The sequence below is a fragment of the Enhydra lutris genome, unplaced genomic scaffold, assembly GCF_002288905.1.
Source record: "Enhydra lutris kenyoni isolate GAN:26980312 unplaced genomic scaffold, ASM228890v2 scaffoldscaffold27, whole genome shotgun sequence".
Classification (NCBI taxonomy): Eukaryota; Metazoa; Chordata; class Mammalia; order Carnivora; family Mustelidae; genus Enhydra; species Enhydra lutris.
This window is the reverse complement of record NW_019154111.1, coordinates 13,436,928-13,454,616: the sequence shown is the minus strand read 5'-3', so window position 1 is coordinate 13,454,616 and position 17,689 is coordinate 13,436,928. Positions and strand designations below refer to the sequence as shown.

Sequence of the window (17,689 nt, the reverse complement as noted above, 5' to 3'; positions counted from 1 at the left end):
CATGATCCCAGCGTCCTGGGATCAAGTCCCGCAGTGGGCTCTCAGCTCGGTGGGGAGCCTGCTTCCTCCTCTCTCTCTCTCTCTACCTGCCTCTCTGCCTACTTGTGATGTCTGTCAAATAAGTAAATTAAATTTAAAAAAAAAGGATTTGGGTGACTGTTTTCTCCATCATCTTAAGGATAGTATACTCATACCATTATTAACGCATAGGAGAGTATCTGTTCATACCATGGATGCCTTAGGGCATTAAGGCTTAATTCTCTAGAGGAATTCCTACTGAGAAGAGCTGTTTTAGATACAACTTCCAATTAAAGGAAATACAGAGAACAGAAAAACAAATTAAATGAAACAAAGACAAGGCAACCAGAAAATCCAAAGGCAAGACAGTCTATAAAATAACTGGTCCAATCTCAACTCAAATCAGTGTTGTTTTGAAAAGAGGTGGAAGAGGAGCTGTGATTAGGAATCATAATAAACTGATACAAGGCATGGTGCTAGAATGAATACTGATTTCGAAAAATGCTGTTAAGGATATTTTAGGATGGGGCACCTGGGTGGCTCAGTGGGTTAAGCCTCTGCCTTCGGCTCAGGTCATGATCTCAGGGTCCTGGGATCGAGCCCCATATCGGGTTCTCTGCTCAGTGGGGAGCCTGCTTTCCTCCCTCTCTCTCTGCCTGCCTCTCTGCCTACTTGTGATCTCTGTCTGTCAAATAAATAAATAAAAATCTTAAAAAACAAGAAAAAAGGATATTTTAGGATGAACTTGGGAAATGTGAAGATGATCTGGGTACTTATTAGAGGATATAAAAATTTACTGAAATGAAAGGATGAAGCTGGATGACTGAAAAAGAAACTTCAGGAGGATAGGTAAAATATAATCTCATTTGTATTTAAAAAAATTGTCGGGGCGCCTGGGTGGCTCAGTGGGTTGGGCCTCTGCCCTTGGCTCAGGTCATGATCTCAGGGTCCTGGGATCGAGCCATGCATCGGGCTCTCTGCTCAGCAAGGAGCCTGCTTCCCCCTCTCTCTCTGCCTGCTGCCTTGCCTACTTGTGATCTCTCTCTCTCTCTCTGCCAAGTAAATAAATAAAATCTTTAAAAAAAAAAAAATAAAAATAAAAAATAAAAATAAAAAATTTGTCATATGTTCATAGAGGATATGTACTAAAAGGTTAATAGTGTGATCTCCAAATGGTTTGAATATACTCTGCATTTTCTAATTCTCAATAATACTATTTCTTTAAAATAAATGGTAAGTTGAAAAATGCATTTACAAGAATAATTTTCCAGTGAATTTCTAACACCAATCTGAACACAGTTTTAAGTAAAAAATGTCTTTTCAAATAAAAAGTTCTATGATGTTGCAAAAGTACTGAAGCAAATCCCTGAGAAATAATCTATAACCACATTACTGAAAAAACTGACCTGGGCTATAAAGACCTAAAATGAGATGTGGGCTAGATAATTTAATACAATCAAGTTCAAGAAGTAGCAAATATTTTCTTTAAAGGGCCAAAGAGTAAACACTTTAAATTTTATAGACTATATGTGGTCTCTGTGAAAATTATTCAACTCTGCCACTTCAGCTCAAAATTACAGACATACACAATATATAACTGTATGAACATGACTATGTTCCAGTAAAACTCTATTTACAGAAATACGTGACTAGTTCATAGACTATAAATTTACCCATCACTGGTCTATAGCATTAAAATGTCTACCTAGTCAAAAAGGACCTAATCACATTTAACTCTTTCTATTTTTATTTTTAATTTAATTTTTAAGTTTTTATTTATTTATTTGACAGACAGAGATCACAAGTAGGCAGAGAAGCAGGCAGAGAGAGAGGAGGAAGCAGGCTCCCTGCTGAGAAGAGAGCCTGATTCGGGACTCGATCCCAGGACCCTGGGATCATGACCTGAGCTGAAGGCAGAGGCTTTAACCCACTGAGCCACCCAGGCGCCCCACATTTAACTCTTTTTTAAAAAAATGGCGTAGTATTATCTCATTTATAATTGTGGTATTGCTCAAGGGTCAACTAAAGACCTGAACCACCCATCAAAATCTCAACTGATCCTTAAGAGAGGATACTTTCCTTAAGTAAATTTACACATTAGTATGGTCCTTTGTCAAGAGCCAACAGTTTGTTGCATGAAGTAGTAGAAAAGCAAGGAAGTGTAATCAGAAAGCCTGAGTTTAAATTCTGAATTAGCAGTTGTATATGTCTAAAGCCTATATATCTAATTCATAAAATGGAAATGACATCATCCTCACAGTGTTACTTACAAGCTCAAAAAGTACAGTTTCTGGGGCGCCTGGGTGGCTCAGTTGGTTGGGCCGCTGCCTTTGGCTCAGGTCATGATCCCAAGGTCGTGGGATCAAGTCCCGCATCAGGCTCCTTGCTCGTTGGGAAGCCTGCTTCTCTCTCTGCCTCTGCCTGCCTCTCTGCCTGCTTGTACACTCTCTCTCTCTCTCTCTCATAAATAAATAAATAAAATCTTAAAAAAAAAAAAAGTACAGTTTCTGAATCTGAAAAGTATTTAATTGTAGTGTTCTACAAATGTCACAGTATTATCATTGCCAATTTTTGCAAAGAAATCTGTATTTCACAATAATGCAACTGAATTAGAAAATAACCACCATGGCTTTTTGCCCCTACAGAGCAACTTAGTAATTTCATACTTACTCACCAATAGAGATACCACTGTACTAGAGTAGAAGGCCAAATCTTCTATAATTTCTGTGCGCCGGTTAGCCCCAATTCGTAAGGAACGACTATGTACTTCTTCAGGTAACACTGTAAGGATCTCCAGTAGAAAAGGCAGAGAAGTTACATCATTGCTGTATCTGGAAAAGGAAAGGGAGAGATCAAAGTTATTTAGAATCAGAAAATACACAATCACATAAGGTAACAACAAGCTTCAGAATAACCTATAACAACAAAAGCAGCATTCTCACTACAAAAACAAAACTTTTTGGAAAGGTATCTGGAAATCAAAATTTCCACTTGCATCATCTGTGACCCAGCAACTCCACTTACAGAAATTTCTCTCTCAGAAAAATCTCACATACACATGCAAAGTATACAAAAATAAGAACTGCAATACTTTTTTATAGTATCAAAAATACTGGAAAATAAAAGGTCTTCCATAATTAGGATACAAAAGGTTACAAACAGTTATACAATGGAACATACATAGCCATTATAGTGAAAGAAGCATCTATGCCCTAACATGAGAAGATGTCCACAATGTACTAAGCACAAAAAGTGTATGAAATATGTTACATATGAGTGAACAAATACATAGGTATATTAAAATATATATGCACTGATTTATTTTAAAATGCTTAAAGTCTGGAGGACTACAGAGTTGACCATTAATAGTGGTTACCTAATGAAATACAGAAATAGGAAGAGAAAAAGGCTTTTACTTTGAAAGCTTCCACACTATTAGAATTTTTTCAAGGAACATGTGTTAATTTTCTTAATGAAAATTTTCTAAAAAAAACATGAAACTATCCATATAAAGGCTTTAATAACACATTATAGTTGGAGGTAAAAAGGACATCCACTTTGTTAAAAAATAACATCCTAACCAAATGCCAAAATGCAAGCAAATATCAAGATTATCTGGCCAAGACCATGAGGAAATGCTTTTATTCAAAGTAGCAGGCTCTGTGTATCTAAAAATCATATTGTCCCTTTGACAGATATGAAACAAACCCCAATTAGTAAGAACTTTTACTCATAATGACTTCTAATTTAATATAATCTTACACATTCTGACAATGTTTTGTTTTTTATTTTTTGCTTTTAAAGATTTTATTTATTTATTTGACAGACAGAGATCACAAGTAGGCAGAGAGGCAGGCAGAGAGAGAGGAGGAAGCAGGCTCCCTGCGGAGCAGAGAGCCCGACATGGGGCTCGATCCCAAGACCCCAGGATCATGACCCGAGCTGAAGGCAGAGGCTTTAACCCACTGAGCCACCCAGGTGCCCCATTCTGATAATGTTTTTATAGAACTGCTGACATGTCAGTTAGTGGGAGTGATCCACAAGACAATGAAAGACTTTGCTGCAGTTAATTCAAAAAACGTGTGTATAAATTATGAGAGTCTTTTATGTTCCACACAACACGCTTCTGTAATATTTAAATTTTCAATTATTTTCTTTTTATCTAACAAAAGTTAATAATAAATAATTCTTCATTAAGAGTTTGGGGGAAAATTCCAAATATCTAGCTAATGCTAACAAATTTCTCTTTGTAGGTTAACAGCAATTCCAAATGCTAGAATATAATTAATACAAGTTACTTACTTTTCCACCAATGTTTGTACACACCCCTTCCAGGAAGGCATCTGTAGGGCAAGGTCTGCTATTGCTAAAGCCAGCTGAATAAGAAGAGAGATTAAATAAATGAATAGAACGCATGAATAGGGTCACCATCAATATTAACTGGAAAGCAAAGAAACTGAACTTTACCCAAACAATATGACAACAAAGACTGACAACCACCCTACCTCTCCTCACCTCCACAATTACATATAGAATGTAAACTCTTCTAGGCTAGCTACAAATTGTTAGTATTTAAAAGTTAACCTCTAAAAATGAAAAACAAAACCAAAAACAACAAAAAGAAATCAGAAAGAACAGACTATAGATCTTCCTCAGAATATATCAATACTTACTTTTATTTGGCAATACCACAGAACTTCATGGACAGATAAATTACACTTTGCCAAAAGGCCAAAGCTACGGACAAAGTCAGCCCTTTGATTCACTCCTCAAGTAATGGAATGCCATTTCCCTTCTCTTTCCATTTCTCATCTTGAAGCCTTATGCAAAAGCCTCCTTCCTCTTCAAGGGCACTTCTATGCCAGGCAGAGAACACACATTGAGTATGTATCATGGAAGCCTCCAGTTTTCCTTTTTAATGTATTTACCAGTCTAAAGGGGGAAGGGCCAGATGCTGCACTATTTCATTCATGAGACTTTAACTAGCCAACTGGTCCAGAAATGATTTTTTTAAAGGCAAGAAGGCAGACATCTGACCCAGAACAGTACAGTATACAGTGTTTTTACCACCTGCAATTTTAATGGGGGGGGGCCCCACATATGCCTGCCTGTGAAAATCTATACTCACCTCCCCCACTTCTGGTATTTAAATTGGTTTGAAATCAAATAAACTCTAATATTAACACAGAAGATTTTCACTTTCTATCCACTTAAGAATATAGCAGTAAGTCCATAATAAAGTTGTTAACAATACTTCATATAACCTAGCAATGTCAATCAAAATTAATTTGACAAATCCAAATGGCCTTATAAACTTTCCTGATGAGAAGCACAGGATTTACCTGCGTTACAATGACAGGTGACAAGTCTTTCAAGTTCTGGATATGGGTTAGTAATGAGTCCCGCAAAGAGGCATGAGAGTCTGTGGGGAGCTCATAAAATGAGGTTTGAATCTTCATTTTCATGGTCTGTGCAGCAAAGTAGCATGATTCCACATCCTGTCGGATCTGTAACAACTGGTCTGAAATCTCCCATGCATGAACCTAAAAGAAAACCAGACAAAATGTCTTAAAGACTATTGTACTAAGTAATTTTAATGTTACACCTCAACATATATAAAGACATATGTAGACCAAAGTTAAAAACCTGACAAGCTAAATTACCCACTAATTTAGCCAATACCTCAAACTATATATTTAAAGGCCCAATTCAACGAAAGTATTACTAAATCCTTCTGACTCATTCTAGGAAGACCTGCAAGTTATCAATCAGATCAACAGATCTAATCTTGCTGATTAGAATCATTAACTGTATAGCGTGGAGAATATGAAGAAAAAAGTCCCAAAAGTTCCTACTAAAACTAAAACGTCACTGTGTAACTTCCAACCCCATCTATAGGTTGGATATTCTTTTCCACTTAAAATAAGTAAGATTTTGTTCACTTTGAGAATTGAATCTGAGAAACATTTTAATGTATCTATAAATAGGTCTCAGTAGGCCTACATTTCAATCTTCAGTTCCTTTTAGCAGAAAAACCATCTCACCCCAAATGAATATTTCATATACTTCTATCATTTTCTAATGTATTTGTCTGGCAAAGTGCTTTATATACATAATACTAAAATCATTTTCACAGGAGAAAATAAATGTATCTCTGGAAATAATAATGGAATGAACGCATAGGATTTGGTCTCTTAACAGCTAGTCACAGTTACAAAAAAGTTCTATTTTGAAAGATAAGTTTGGGAACAAAGTTGTGCAGTACACAGTAGGCAACAAATTAAAACTGATTAATTTTAATCCAATTCTACCAAACTGCCTCTTCTTGGGACAGGCTAAAATAGGTTGGCAATAATGAAATGAAAAAAAAATTTTCAATCTCAATTCAGGAGCAGAGGCAATAGTAGGAGATCACAAAGAGTTACCCAGTTAATTTCTTATGAAGCTAGAGCACTTCACGAGTAATACAAAATGATTCAGGATCTTTCCACAGATAAACAGGAGTCAATAAAGAGAAACAGGTAGAATAAATGGCCTGTACAAGTTCCCAAAATAAACTGAAAACAAAGACCCTGAAGGTTATTAGAGGTTTATTAACGTAAAACTTAGCTTTCAATCAGATAAGATGGTGGAAAATAACCTAAAACATTATATCACACAAAAAATCCTCCAGCCACATTAGTTTTTAGCTACTTAGTAACTCAAGCACACCTGTAGTTTAATATGCCATCAAAATGTATTTTGTGCAAATTGGTATTTTATGATCTAGTTTTTTTGTTTTTGTTTTTAAGTAAGCTTTATACCCAATGTGGGGTTGAACTCATGACCCTGAGATCAAAAGTCACATGTTCTACCAACTGAGCCAGCCAGGCGCCCCTCTAACTGCTATTTAAAAAAATATAATAGCAAAAAGATTCTATGAAACCTTGGAATCTCCATAAATGCCCTCATAAAAACACAGCAGTCAAAGAGCAAAACTAAAGCACTATGGGCATTTACAACAAAACCAGGTATTATCTAGTTATGTCTAAGAACCTCAAAATATAAGTGATTGGGAAAAAAACAGTGACATCTGTAAGACCTGTGTAGTTTTAGCTTCAGTAAAAGCAGAAGCAGAGGAAAACAACAGGGTATCTAATGGATGTAAGGGCAGAGGAACACCTAAAGAGCCAAAAAGTATTCAATGGGAAGAACACAGAGACAATTTCAGGACTGAAAACAGAAAAGGTGTTGTCAGATCTGAAAGCAGGTGAGTAAAAGAGGTGAGTGGAAGAGGCCTACATAAAATCTAAGGAGATGGTATAGTCTAGCTTCTATAAATTCTTTTTTTTTTTTTTAAGATTTTTTTTTTTAAATTTATTTATTTGACAGAGAGATCACAAGCAGGCAGAGAGGCAGGCAGAGAGAGAGGAGGAAGCAGGCTCCCTGCTGAGCAGAGAGCCCGATGCGGGGCTCGATCCCAGGACTCTGAGATCATGACCTGAGCCGAAGGCAGCGGCTTAACCCACTGAGCCACCCAGGTGCCCCATAGCTTCTATAAATTCTTGAAGTGGAAGGACAGGACTCCAAACTGAGGATAAAATGCTGTCAAGAGAATCAATATTATACAGGATAAGTAAAACAGAGACAAAGGAAGAAAAGAAGAAGGTAACAAAACCAGGAAATCTTAGAAATCAAACCACATTTGTAAATACTATCAGACAACAGAAAAGGAAGTTCTTTGAGATGAATATACTACTCTTAGCCATGCCTCCTAAAGTTCAAAAAAGACTAATTTCACACAAAAATAAGCAAATGAGGCCAAATGCTATATACAGATATAGGAGGAAAAAGGAAATAATGAACCGAATAATATCTCTACAATGCAAGGAGGCCAGAAAACACATTTTTTAAAAAGTAGTCTACCAGAAAAATATAGAGATACTAGACATCCAACTAAATAAACTGGACATGATAACATTAAACAATGGCAGTATCTAAAACAACAACAAAAAACAGTCTAAAGCCCAAAGGAATAGAAGCCAACCTGAAAGAGCTCAATGGACGAAGATAAAAAACCTGGTGTAAGAAAATGGACTATACGATAGTACTGGATTACAAACTCAAAAATAAAGCAAATGCCCACAAGTCCATACTGATGTGAACAATGATCAAATAACTAACTGCGAAGTTATTTGTAAGATGTAAGACATCATTTTTACAGAAGAATGCTTAGTTAATAAAGGTAAGAAGAAAAGAGAAAAATAGACAATTACTATTTCAACACCACAGTAATAACTGCTACAGGCGATATTCATGGATGGAGATAAAGTGAGTGGGTGAACTTTAAAAAGAAACAGGATATATCAAAGTGTCTCCCTCAAATATTTATTGGTCTTAATACATGTCCACAAATTCTTGGACAGTTACTATTTAAGAACTCCGATTTTTCTTTGGAGAGACAATGTAAAGAAACCTAAGACTACATGGAAAGCAAGAGGGGTCCAAATAAGTCCAGCCTTCCAGCCATGTCTATCAGTGTCAAGCATGTAAATGAAGCCATCTTAGAATCTCCAGACCAGCCCACCCACCAAGCTTCATGGAGCAGAACTATCAGCCACAGAGGCCCGCTCGAATCTATGACCTACAAAATTGTGAGATACAATGAAATGATTTTTGTTTTGTCTTTTTTTTAATTTTTTTAAAATTAGGTTCCACGCCCAATGTGGGGCTTGAGCTCACAACCCTGAGATCAAGAGTTGCGTGCTCTACTGACTGAGCCAGTTGGGTGCTCCTGAAACAATTTTTAAGTCACTAAGTTCTAAGGTAATTTGTTTCACAATGGATCATGAGAACAACCAACCAAATATTATGTGCATCCTGACAAAAGAACAATGACAGGATCAAACTTGTGTCTCATCAAACCTCTGGATGTAGCCGGCAATTTACAGGATATACAGAGCTCTGAGACTAGAGCTGCATCGTAACTACACATATGGCAAAATCCACAATGAAGAGTAACTCAACAGGTCAAATGGCCCAGATTCCTCAACAGTTAAAAAATCTAGAGAGAGAGAAAAAAGAGAGAGAGAGAGAGAGAACTTACAGGTTAGAAGACACTCAAAAGGCGTATTTTTCAAAACAACAAGACTAAAAACTACAAAGGAACACAAAGAAAGGATTACTATGAAAGGACAGCCGTTACTTTCAGGGAGAGGGAAGCAGTATGACAAACAGAGCAACGAAGACTTCTGGAATGCCGAGAAAAGTTCTATTTCTTGATGTTATAAATTATACATTTGCACCATCCCATTTTCTGAATCAGTGTTTAAGAAACAAAATAGAACAAAACAAACAAAAACTCCAATATTGCTGCTTGTTAAAACTGAACTGTAGGATGTCTTTCTCCCAAGTGAAATCTGTCAACCTACCAGATCAGGACTCTGGTAAAAAAGTTCATTGACTGCACCGTGTCAAGTTGTGCTTTAATCTGAATGGCAGAAACTAGTAAAAATCTTTATTACTGATTTAAATGTTTCCACCTCCTTAAAAGTAGAGATGTAGAGGTGTGCCTGGGTGGCTCAGTCGGTTATGAGTCTGCCTTCAGGGACACTTGGGTGGCTCAGTCAGTTGGGTGTCTGCCTTCCCCTCCGGGCATGATCCCAGAATCCTGGGATTGAATCCCGCATCGGCTCCTTGCTCAGCAGGGTGCCTGCTTCTCCCTTTGCTTGTGTACATGCGTGCGTGCTTGCTCGCTCGCTCTCTCTCTCTCTCTCTCTGACAAATAAATAAATAAATAAATAGATAGATAGTCTGCCTTCAGCTCAGGTCATGATACCAGAGCCTGGGATTGAGCCCCACATTGGGCTCCCTTCAGCTTCTCCCTCACCCTCTCCCTCTGTGTGCACCTCCTCCACTCTCTCAAATAAATAAATAAATAAATAAATAAATCTTTAAAAAAATAATAAAAATAAAATAGAGGTCTCAAAAAGGAGGGTAGAACCAAAAGTCAAAACAAAACAAAAAGCCCATTTCCCTCTGAACTGTTAAATGTAGGGGTAGGGGGGAAACCTGGGTGGCTCACTCAGTTAAGGAGTTTGCCTTTGGCTTGGGTCGTGACCCCAGAGTCCTGAGACTGAGTCCCACATCAGGATCCTTGCTCAGCAGGGACCCTGCTTCTACCTCTGCCTGCCACTCCCCCTGACCTGCACTTGTGCTGGGTCTCTCTCTGACAAATAAATGAATGAATAAATAAATAAATAAAATCTTTAAAAAATAAAACAAAAAAAGTAGGGGTAGGGATGCAAGCAGTTATTTTTCAAGCATCTTTTTTACTTTAGATTTCTAAGATTTTATTTATTCATTTGACAGAGAGAGAGAGAGACAGTGAGAGAGCGAACACAAGCAAGGTAGTGGGAGGGGAAGCAGGGTTCCCACTGAGCAGGGAGCCCAATGCAGGGCTCGATCCCAGGCCCCCAGGATCACGACTTGAGCCAAAGGCAGCCACTTAACTGACTGAGCCGCCCAGGCGCCCCTACTTTTTAAGAAGTAATCTCTACACCCAGTATGGAGCTTGAACTCACAAGCCTGAGATCAAGAGTCACATGCTTTTCCAACTGAGCCAACCAGGTGCCCCAAAAGTAACATAGTCTTCAAACAACCAATAAGACAAGAAGGGAAACTGAAAATATCTTAACATAAATGAAAATGGAAACATAATATACCAAAGTTTATGAGATCCAGCAAAAACAGCACTTAGAGCGAAATTCATAGCCATACACATTTATGTTATTAAAAAAAGAAGAATCTTGGGACACCTGGGTAGCTCAGTCAGTTAAGCCACTGCCTTCAGCTCAGATCATGATCCCAGGATACTGGGATCGAGTCCTACACTGGGCTCCTTGCTCAGCGGGGAGCCTCCTTCTCTCTCTGCCTCTGCCTGCCACTCGGCCTGCTTGTGTGCATGTGCGCTCACTCTCTCTCTCTGACAAATAAATAAATAAAATCTTAAAAAAAAAAATCTCAGATCAACAACCAAACTTTACACCTTAAGGAAAAAGGAAAAGAACAAACTAAACCCAAAGCTAGCACAAGGACAAAAATAGTAAAATTAGAGCAAAGATAAATAAAATTGAGAACAGAAAAGCGAAGATTTGATTCTTTGAAAAGATAAAAAAGAAACTGTCACACCTTTAGCTATCTTAACTAAGAAAAAAGTGGGGACTTACTATCAATTTTACAGAAATAAAAAAAAGATTATAAGAAATACTATGAATTACAGTATACCAACCAACCGGATACTCTAGATGAAATGGACCAAGACTGAATTGAGAAGAAAGAGAAAAACTAAATAGACTATACTGCTATAACTAGTAAAAATATTTAATCAAAACCTCCCAGTAAAGAAATGCCCAGGACCAGATGGCTTTACCAGTGTTTTCTACCAAACAATTAAAGACCAATTTTTCTCAAACTCTTCCAAAAAACTGAATGCTTCCTAATTTATTCTATGAAACCAGTACTACTCTAATACCAAAGCTGAAGATATTACAAGAAAACTAGATATCAATTTAAATATTGATGGAAAATACCCTCAACAACATGCTAGCAAATCAAACTCAACAGTACATTAAAGGATTATACACCAGGACCAACTGAGATTTATTCATGGAATGCAAGGGTGGTTCAACATAATTTAAAAATGTAATATACCACACGTTAAAAGAACGAAGGGGGAAAAGAGACAAACAATCTCAACTGATGCAGAAAAAGTATGTGACAAAATGTAACACTCTTTCATGACAAAGACACTCAACAAACTAGGAAAAGAAGAATACTATCTCAACATAAAAAAGACAATACATGGAAAACCCACAATGAACATCCTACTCAATGGTCACTGACAGCTTTTCAAAACTCTAAGACCAAGAATAAGACAAGGATGACCACTTTTGCCACTTGAATTCAACACAGCACTGGAAGTTCTTATTGGAAGTTTCAGCCAAAGCAATTAAGCAAGAAAAAGAAATAAAAGGCATTCAAATCAGACAGGAAGGGATAAAATGACAGTTACTTACATGTGGCATGATCTTATACGTAGAAAACCCTAAAAATTCCCCAAAAACCTGTTAGAACTATTAGATGAATTCAGGAAAGTTGCAAAATACAAAATCAACACCTCAAAATCAGTTTCTACACATTAACAATGAACAATTTGAAAAGGCAATTAAGAAAACAATTGCATTTACAACAGCATCAAAAAAAGAACAGAATACTCAGGAATAAAGGAGGCAAAAAAACCTGTACATTGAAAACTACACAACAGGGGTGCTTCGGTGGCTCAGTCGTTAAGTGTCTGCCTTCAGCTGGGGTCCTGATCCCAGGGTTCTGGGGTCAAGCCCCACATCAGGCTCCCTGCTTTGGCAGGAAGCCTGCTTCTCCCTCTCCCACTACCCCTGCTGTGTTCCCTCTCTCGCTGTGTCTCTGTCAAATAAACAAATAAAATCTTTAAAAAAAAAAAAAAAAGAAGAAGAAGAAAGGAAAGAAAACAACACAACAACATGGGGCACCTGCATGGCTCAGATAGTTAAGCATCCACCTTTGGCTCAGGTTGTAATCCCAGGGTCCTGGAATCTAGCACCGTGTCAGGCTCCCTACTCAGTGGGGACCCTGCCTCGCCCTCTCCTCCCCACCTGTGCTCTCTTTCACTAACGCACGTGCTCTCTCTCTCAAACAAATAAATAGTATCTTTTTTTTAAACTATAAAACATGCTGAAAGAAATTAAAGATGACATCTATAAATGGGAAGATATCCTGTGTTAAAGGACTGGAAGACTAACTATTGTCAGTACTATGCAAAGTGATCTACAGACTCAATGCAAGCTCTATCAAAATCCCAATTACGTTTCTTGCAGAAATAAAAAAATCCATCAATGAAATCCATATGGAGGGGGGTGCCTGGGTGGTTCAGTCAGTTGAGTGTCCGACTCTTGATTTCATTTTGGAGTAAGTTCCATGTCAGGCTCCCCACTTAGCAGGGAGTCTGCTTGAAATTCTCTCTCTCCCTCTGTCTCTACCCCCACAGTCTCTCTCTCAAAAAAAAAAAAAAAAAAAAAAAAGGAAAGAAAAAAAAGAAAATTCATATGGAGGGGCATCTGGGTGGCAAAGTCAGTTAAGCATCCGACTCTCGACCTCAGCTCAGGTCTTAATCTCAGGGTCATGAGTTCAAGCCCTGTGTTTCGCTACTCAAAATAAAATGAAACCATATAAAATGAACATAACTGAGCATACTTTATAATGAACATATTCTATAATAAAACAAAACAAAACAAAGAAAAAGGACAAAAAAGAAAATCCATATGGAATCCCAAGGCCCCCAAATAGCCAAAACAGTCTTCAAAAAGAACAAAGTTGAAGGTCTTCCATTTCCCCATTTCAAAATTTATTACAAAACCAGAATAATCAAAACAGTACAGTACTGCCACAAAGACAGATATATAGACCAATGTAACAGTAAGAGAGACTAGACATACACCCTCACAAATATAGTCAAATGATACTCAACGAGGGTGCCAAAACTACACAATGGGAATAGGAGAATCTCTTCAAACAGTGTTGGGAAAACTAGATACTTCTATACAAAAGAAAGGTGGACCTATGTACAGAATTTACTCAAAATACATGAAGACCTAAATATAAGACTTGAAAACTGTAACTTTCGAAAGAAAACATGGGCCGGGGGTGGGGGGGTGACAGCACAACACTGAACTTGATGGTGAATTCATGGATGTGACACTAAAAGCACAGAAAACAAAGGCAAAAATAGACAAAAAAGACTACATCAAACTTTGAAACTTTTACACAGCAAAAGAAATAATCAACAGAGTGGAAAAGCAACCTATGGAATGGGACAAACTATCTGCAAAGCATATTTCTGATAAGGGGTTAACATCTGGAATATATAAAGAACTCCTACAAGTCAATTCAAAAAACCAAATAACCCAATTTTAAAATGGACAAAGGATTTTAAAAGATATTTCTCTAAAGAGGACATAAAAATGGCCAACATGCTTATGAAAAGATGGCCAACATCACTAGTTATCAGGGAAATGTAAAATCAGAGCACAATTAGCTAACGCAGTATGGAAGTTCTTCAAAAAAACTAGAAACAGAATTACCATACAATCCAGCATTCCACTTCTGGGTATATATCCAAAAGAATTAAAAACAGAATCTTAAAAAGGTTACACACCAATATACACTGCAGCTTTACTCACAAAAATAGCCAAAAGTTAAAAACAACTCAAATGTCACCTGACAGATGAATGGATAAACAAAATGTGTGTGTGTGTGTGTGTGTGTGTGTGTGTGTGTATAAAACAATGGAATATTACTCAGTCCTAAAAAAGAAATGTTACATACTATAAAATGAATAAACCTTGAAGACATTATGTTTTGTTTTGGTTTTTTGAGGACATTGTTAAATGAAGTAAGTCAGTCAGTCACAAGAAGGCAAATGTTACATTATTCCACTTACATGAAGTACCTAAAGTGGTCAAACTCAGGGCTGGGATGAGGGTTAAGTTGGATGTTTTTCAGTAGGTACAGAATTTCAGCTATGTAGAATGGGGGGGTTGTTTTTGTTTGTTTGTTTGTTTTTTTAAAGGTTTTATTTATTTATTTATTTGACAGACAGAGATCACAAGTAGGCAGAGAGGCAGGCAGAGAGAGAGGAGGAAGCAGGCTCCCCGCCGAACAGAGAGCCCGATGCGGGGCTCGATCCCAGGACCCCGGGACCATGACCCGAGCCAAAGGCAGAGGCCTTAACCCACTGAGCCACCCAGGCAGCCCCGGGGGGGTTGTTTTCAAGGGATCTATTACTCAACAATGTACACATGGTTAACAATATTATACTGTTCTCCTAGAAACTGTTGAGAAGATAAATTCATGTTATGTGTTTTTTGCCACAATAAAAAAGTGTGGAAAAAAAAAGTGTGGTACTAGCATAGAGAGAAACACAAGACCAATAGAATAGAAAAGAGAATCCAGAAATCCAGAAATAAATCCTTGCATATATGGTCAAATGATTTTCAACAAAGACAATAGGACCCTTATTTTACATCCTATACAAAAATTAACCCCAAAAGGATCACAAACTAAATTTAAGATCTAAAATTATAAAACTCTTAGAAGAAAACATGAGGGAAAAGTTTCATGAATATCAGATTTGGAAGTGATTCTTTGATCAAAAGCACAAGCAACAAAGGTAAAAACAGATAAACTGGGCTATGTCAAAATTCAAAACTTCTACTAATCATCGATAAGTGTGAAAAGGCCACCCACAGAATGTGAAAAATATCTGCAAATGATAAATGTGTTAAAGAGATTCATACCAGAATATTTATAAGAACTAAACAACAAAAAAACATCAAACAACCCAACTAAAAATCAGGCAAAGGCCAGAATAGACATTTCTCCAAAAAGATATACAAATGGCCAATAAACATATGAAAAGATGCTCAACATCATTAATCATTAGGGAAATGTGAATCAAAAAACCACAATGAGACAGCACTTCACTCTCTTTAGGATAGCTACTATCAAGATCAGAAAGTATGTTGGTGAGGATGCAGAGAAACTGGAAAACTGCACTGCTGACGAGAATTGAAAATCGTACAGTCACTATGGAAAATCGCATGGCAGTTGCTCAAAAAATTAAAAATGAAATTACCGTGTGATCCAACAATTCTGCTTCTGAGTATATGCCCAAAACAATGGAAAGTAGGGACTCAGATATTTATACACCAATGTTCATAGCAGCATATTTCAAAAGAGCCAAAAGTTGAAAACTCAAATGCTAACTGAAAGATGAATAAACAAAATGTGGTACACACATACAATGATTTTTTTTTTTTTTTTAAAGATTTTATTTATTTATTTGACAGAGAGAAATCACAAGCAGGCAGAGAGGCAGGCAGAGAGAGAGGAGGAAGCAGGCCCTGCTGAGCAGAGAGCCTGATGCGGGGCTCGATCCCAGGACCCTGAGATCATGACCTGAGCCGAAGGCAGCGGCTTAACCCACTGAGCCACCCAGGCGCCCCCATACAATGATTTTTTAAGAGATTTTTATTTATTTATTTGATAGACAGAGATCACAAGTAGGCAGAGAGGCAGACAGAGAAAGAGGAGGAAGCAGGTTCCCTGCTGAGCAGAGAGCCCACCGTGGGGCTCGATCCCAGGACCCTAAGACCATGACCTGAGCTGAAGGCAGAGGCTTTAACCCACTGAGCCACCCAGGCGCCCCACATACAATGATTATTATTCAGCCTTAAGAAGGAAGTACCATTACAGGCTGTAACATGGATGAACCTTGAGACGTTGTGCTAAATGAAATATACCAGATACAAAAGGTCAAATACTGTATGATTCCACTAATATGAAGTACCAAGAGTAGTCAAATTCATAGACACGAAGTCAGAATTTTGATTACCAGACAGTGAAAAGAGAGGATAATGGGGAGAGTTACTGTTTGATGGGTACGGAGTTTCACTTGAAGAAGATGAAAAGGTCTGGAGATGGACTGTGGTTATGGTGGCACATTAATGTGAATATATTTAATGTCACTAAATGTACACTTTAAAATAGTTAAAATGGGTGCCCCTGGGTGGTGCAGTTGATTGAGCAACTGATTCTGGGTTTCGGCTCAGGTCATTTAAAGGTCCGGGGATCAAGCCCCACATCAGGCTCTGAGCTCAGCGAGCAGTCTGCTTAAAGTTTCTCTCCCCCCTCATACCCCTTCCCATGCACACCTGCACATGCTCTCTCCCTCTCAAATAAATATTTAAAAATAAACAAATAATATAGTTAAAATGGTAAATTTTGTGTTATGTATATTTTATCACCAAACAAAAGAAAGAAACACAGTTTAGAATCTGCTCAATCTCTGCTTGGATTAAACAGATTTGGTCCAATTCTAAAGACCTGCCAGAAGCAAAAGATATGATGTCAGTAGGAAAACATCATTTATTATCCCTTCAACATTTCATAAACAATATATTCATTATCAAACAAAAGCAAGATAAAATAACAACAAAGGGAAAAGAGACAACAGAAAATAATGTACTTACATAATGGAATAAGGGCTAAAACAACTATGATGTCTTAACTCAAGTGACAAAACTTAACATAACCAATAAGGGAACAAATTTTTATACTACTCCTGACGTGTTTCACTGAAAAAGAATTATCAACCAAGTAGTATTCTTCCAAAAAATGTTTTCTGAATGAAATCATGAGAAAATGATGAGATAAACTCAAATAGTGGGACATATTAAAACAGACAAAATGGGCCCAGATTTGTTTTTTAATGTCACTATTATAAAAGAAAAACAAAAATACCCTGAAGAATTAAATTAAAAGACCAACTATAAGCAATGTATTTTCCTTAAATGGATCCTGGATTAGGAAAAATTTAACAAGTAAAAGCTATTGGGAAATCTGAATATAGGCTGTGTATTAGAGAATACCATTATGCCAAAGTTAAACTTCTAGAAAGCAGCAATGGTTTTGGTTTAGAAAAATGTCCTTGTTCTGAAAAGAGATATGTCAATGTTCAGGGGTACAGCATTATAACGTCTTCACTTCACTTCCAAGGTTAAAAAAATACACTCAGAGAAGGACAGAAAGAGAAAGA

The 17,689-nt window shown here is 37.3% G+C and overlaps 1 protein-coding gene across 3 annotated transcripts in view; it reads right to left on the bottom strand.

The window, feature by feature from the left end:
- The window catches only part of LOC111152071 (transportin 3), an 87,218-nt gene that overhangs the window by 52,828 nt on the left and 16,701 nt on the right, over positions 1-17,689 (bottom strand). For all 3 annotated transcript variants that reach the window (XM_022510361.1, XM_022510362.1, XM_022510364.1), the window contains 3 exons: positions 5,361-5,561; positions 4,321-4,394; positions 2,693-2,849 (listed from right to left, as the gene is read on the bottom strand). In XM_022510361.1, coding sequence (XP_022366069.1) covers positions 2,693-2,849; positions 4,321-4,394; positions 5,361-5,561 — 432 coding nt within the window. The remainder of the gene's footprint in view (positions 1-2,692; positions 2,850-4,320; positions 4,395-5,360; positions 5,562-17,689) is intronic.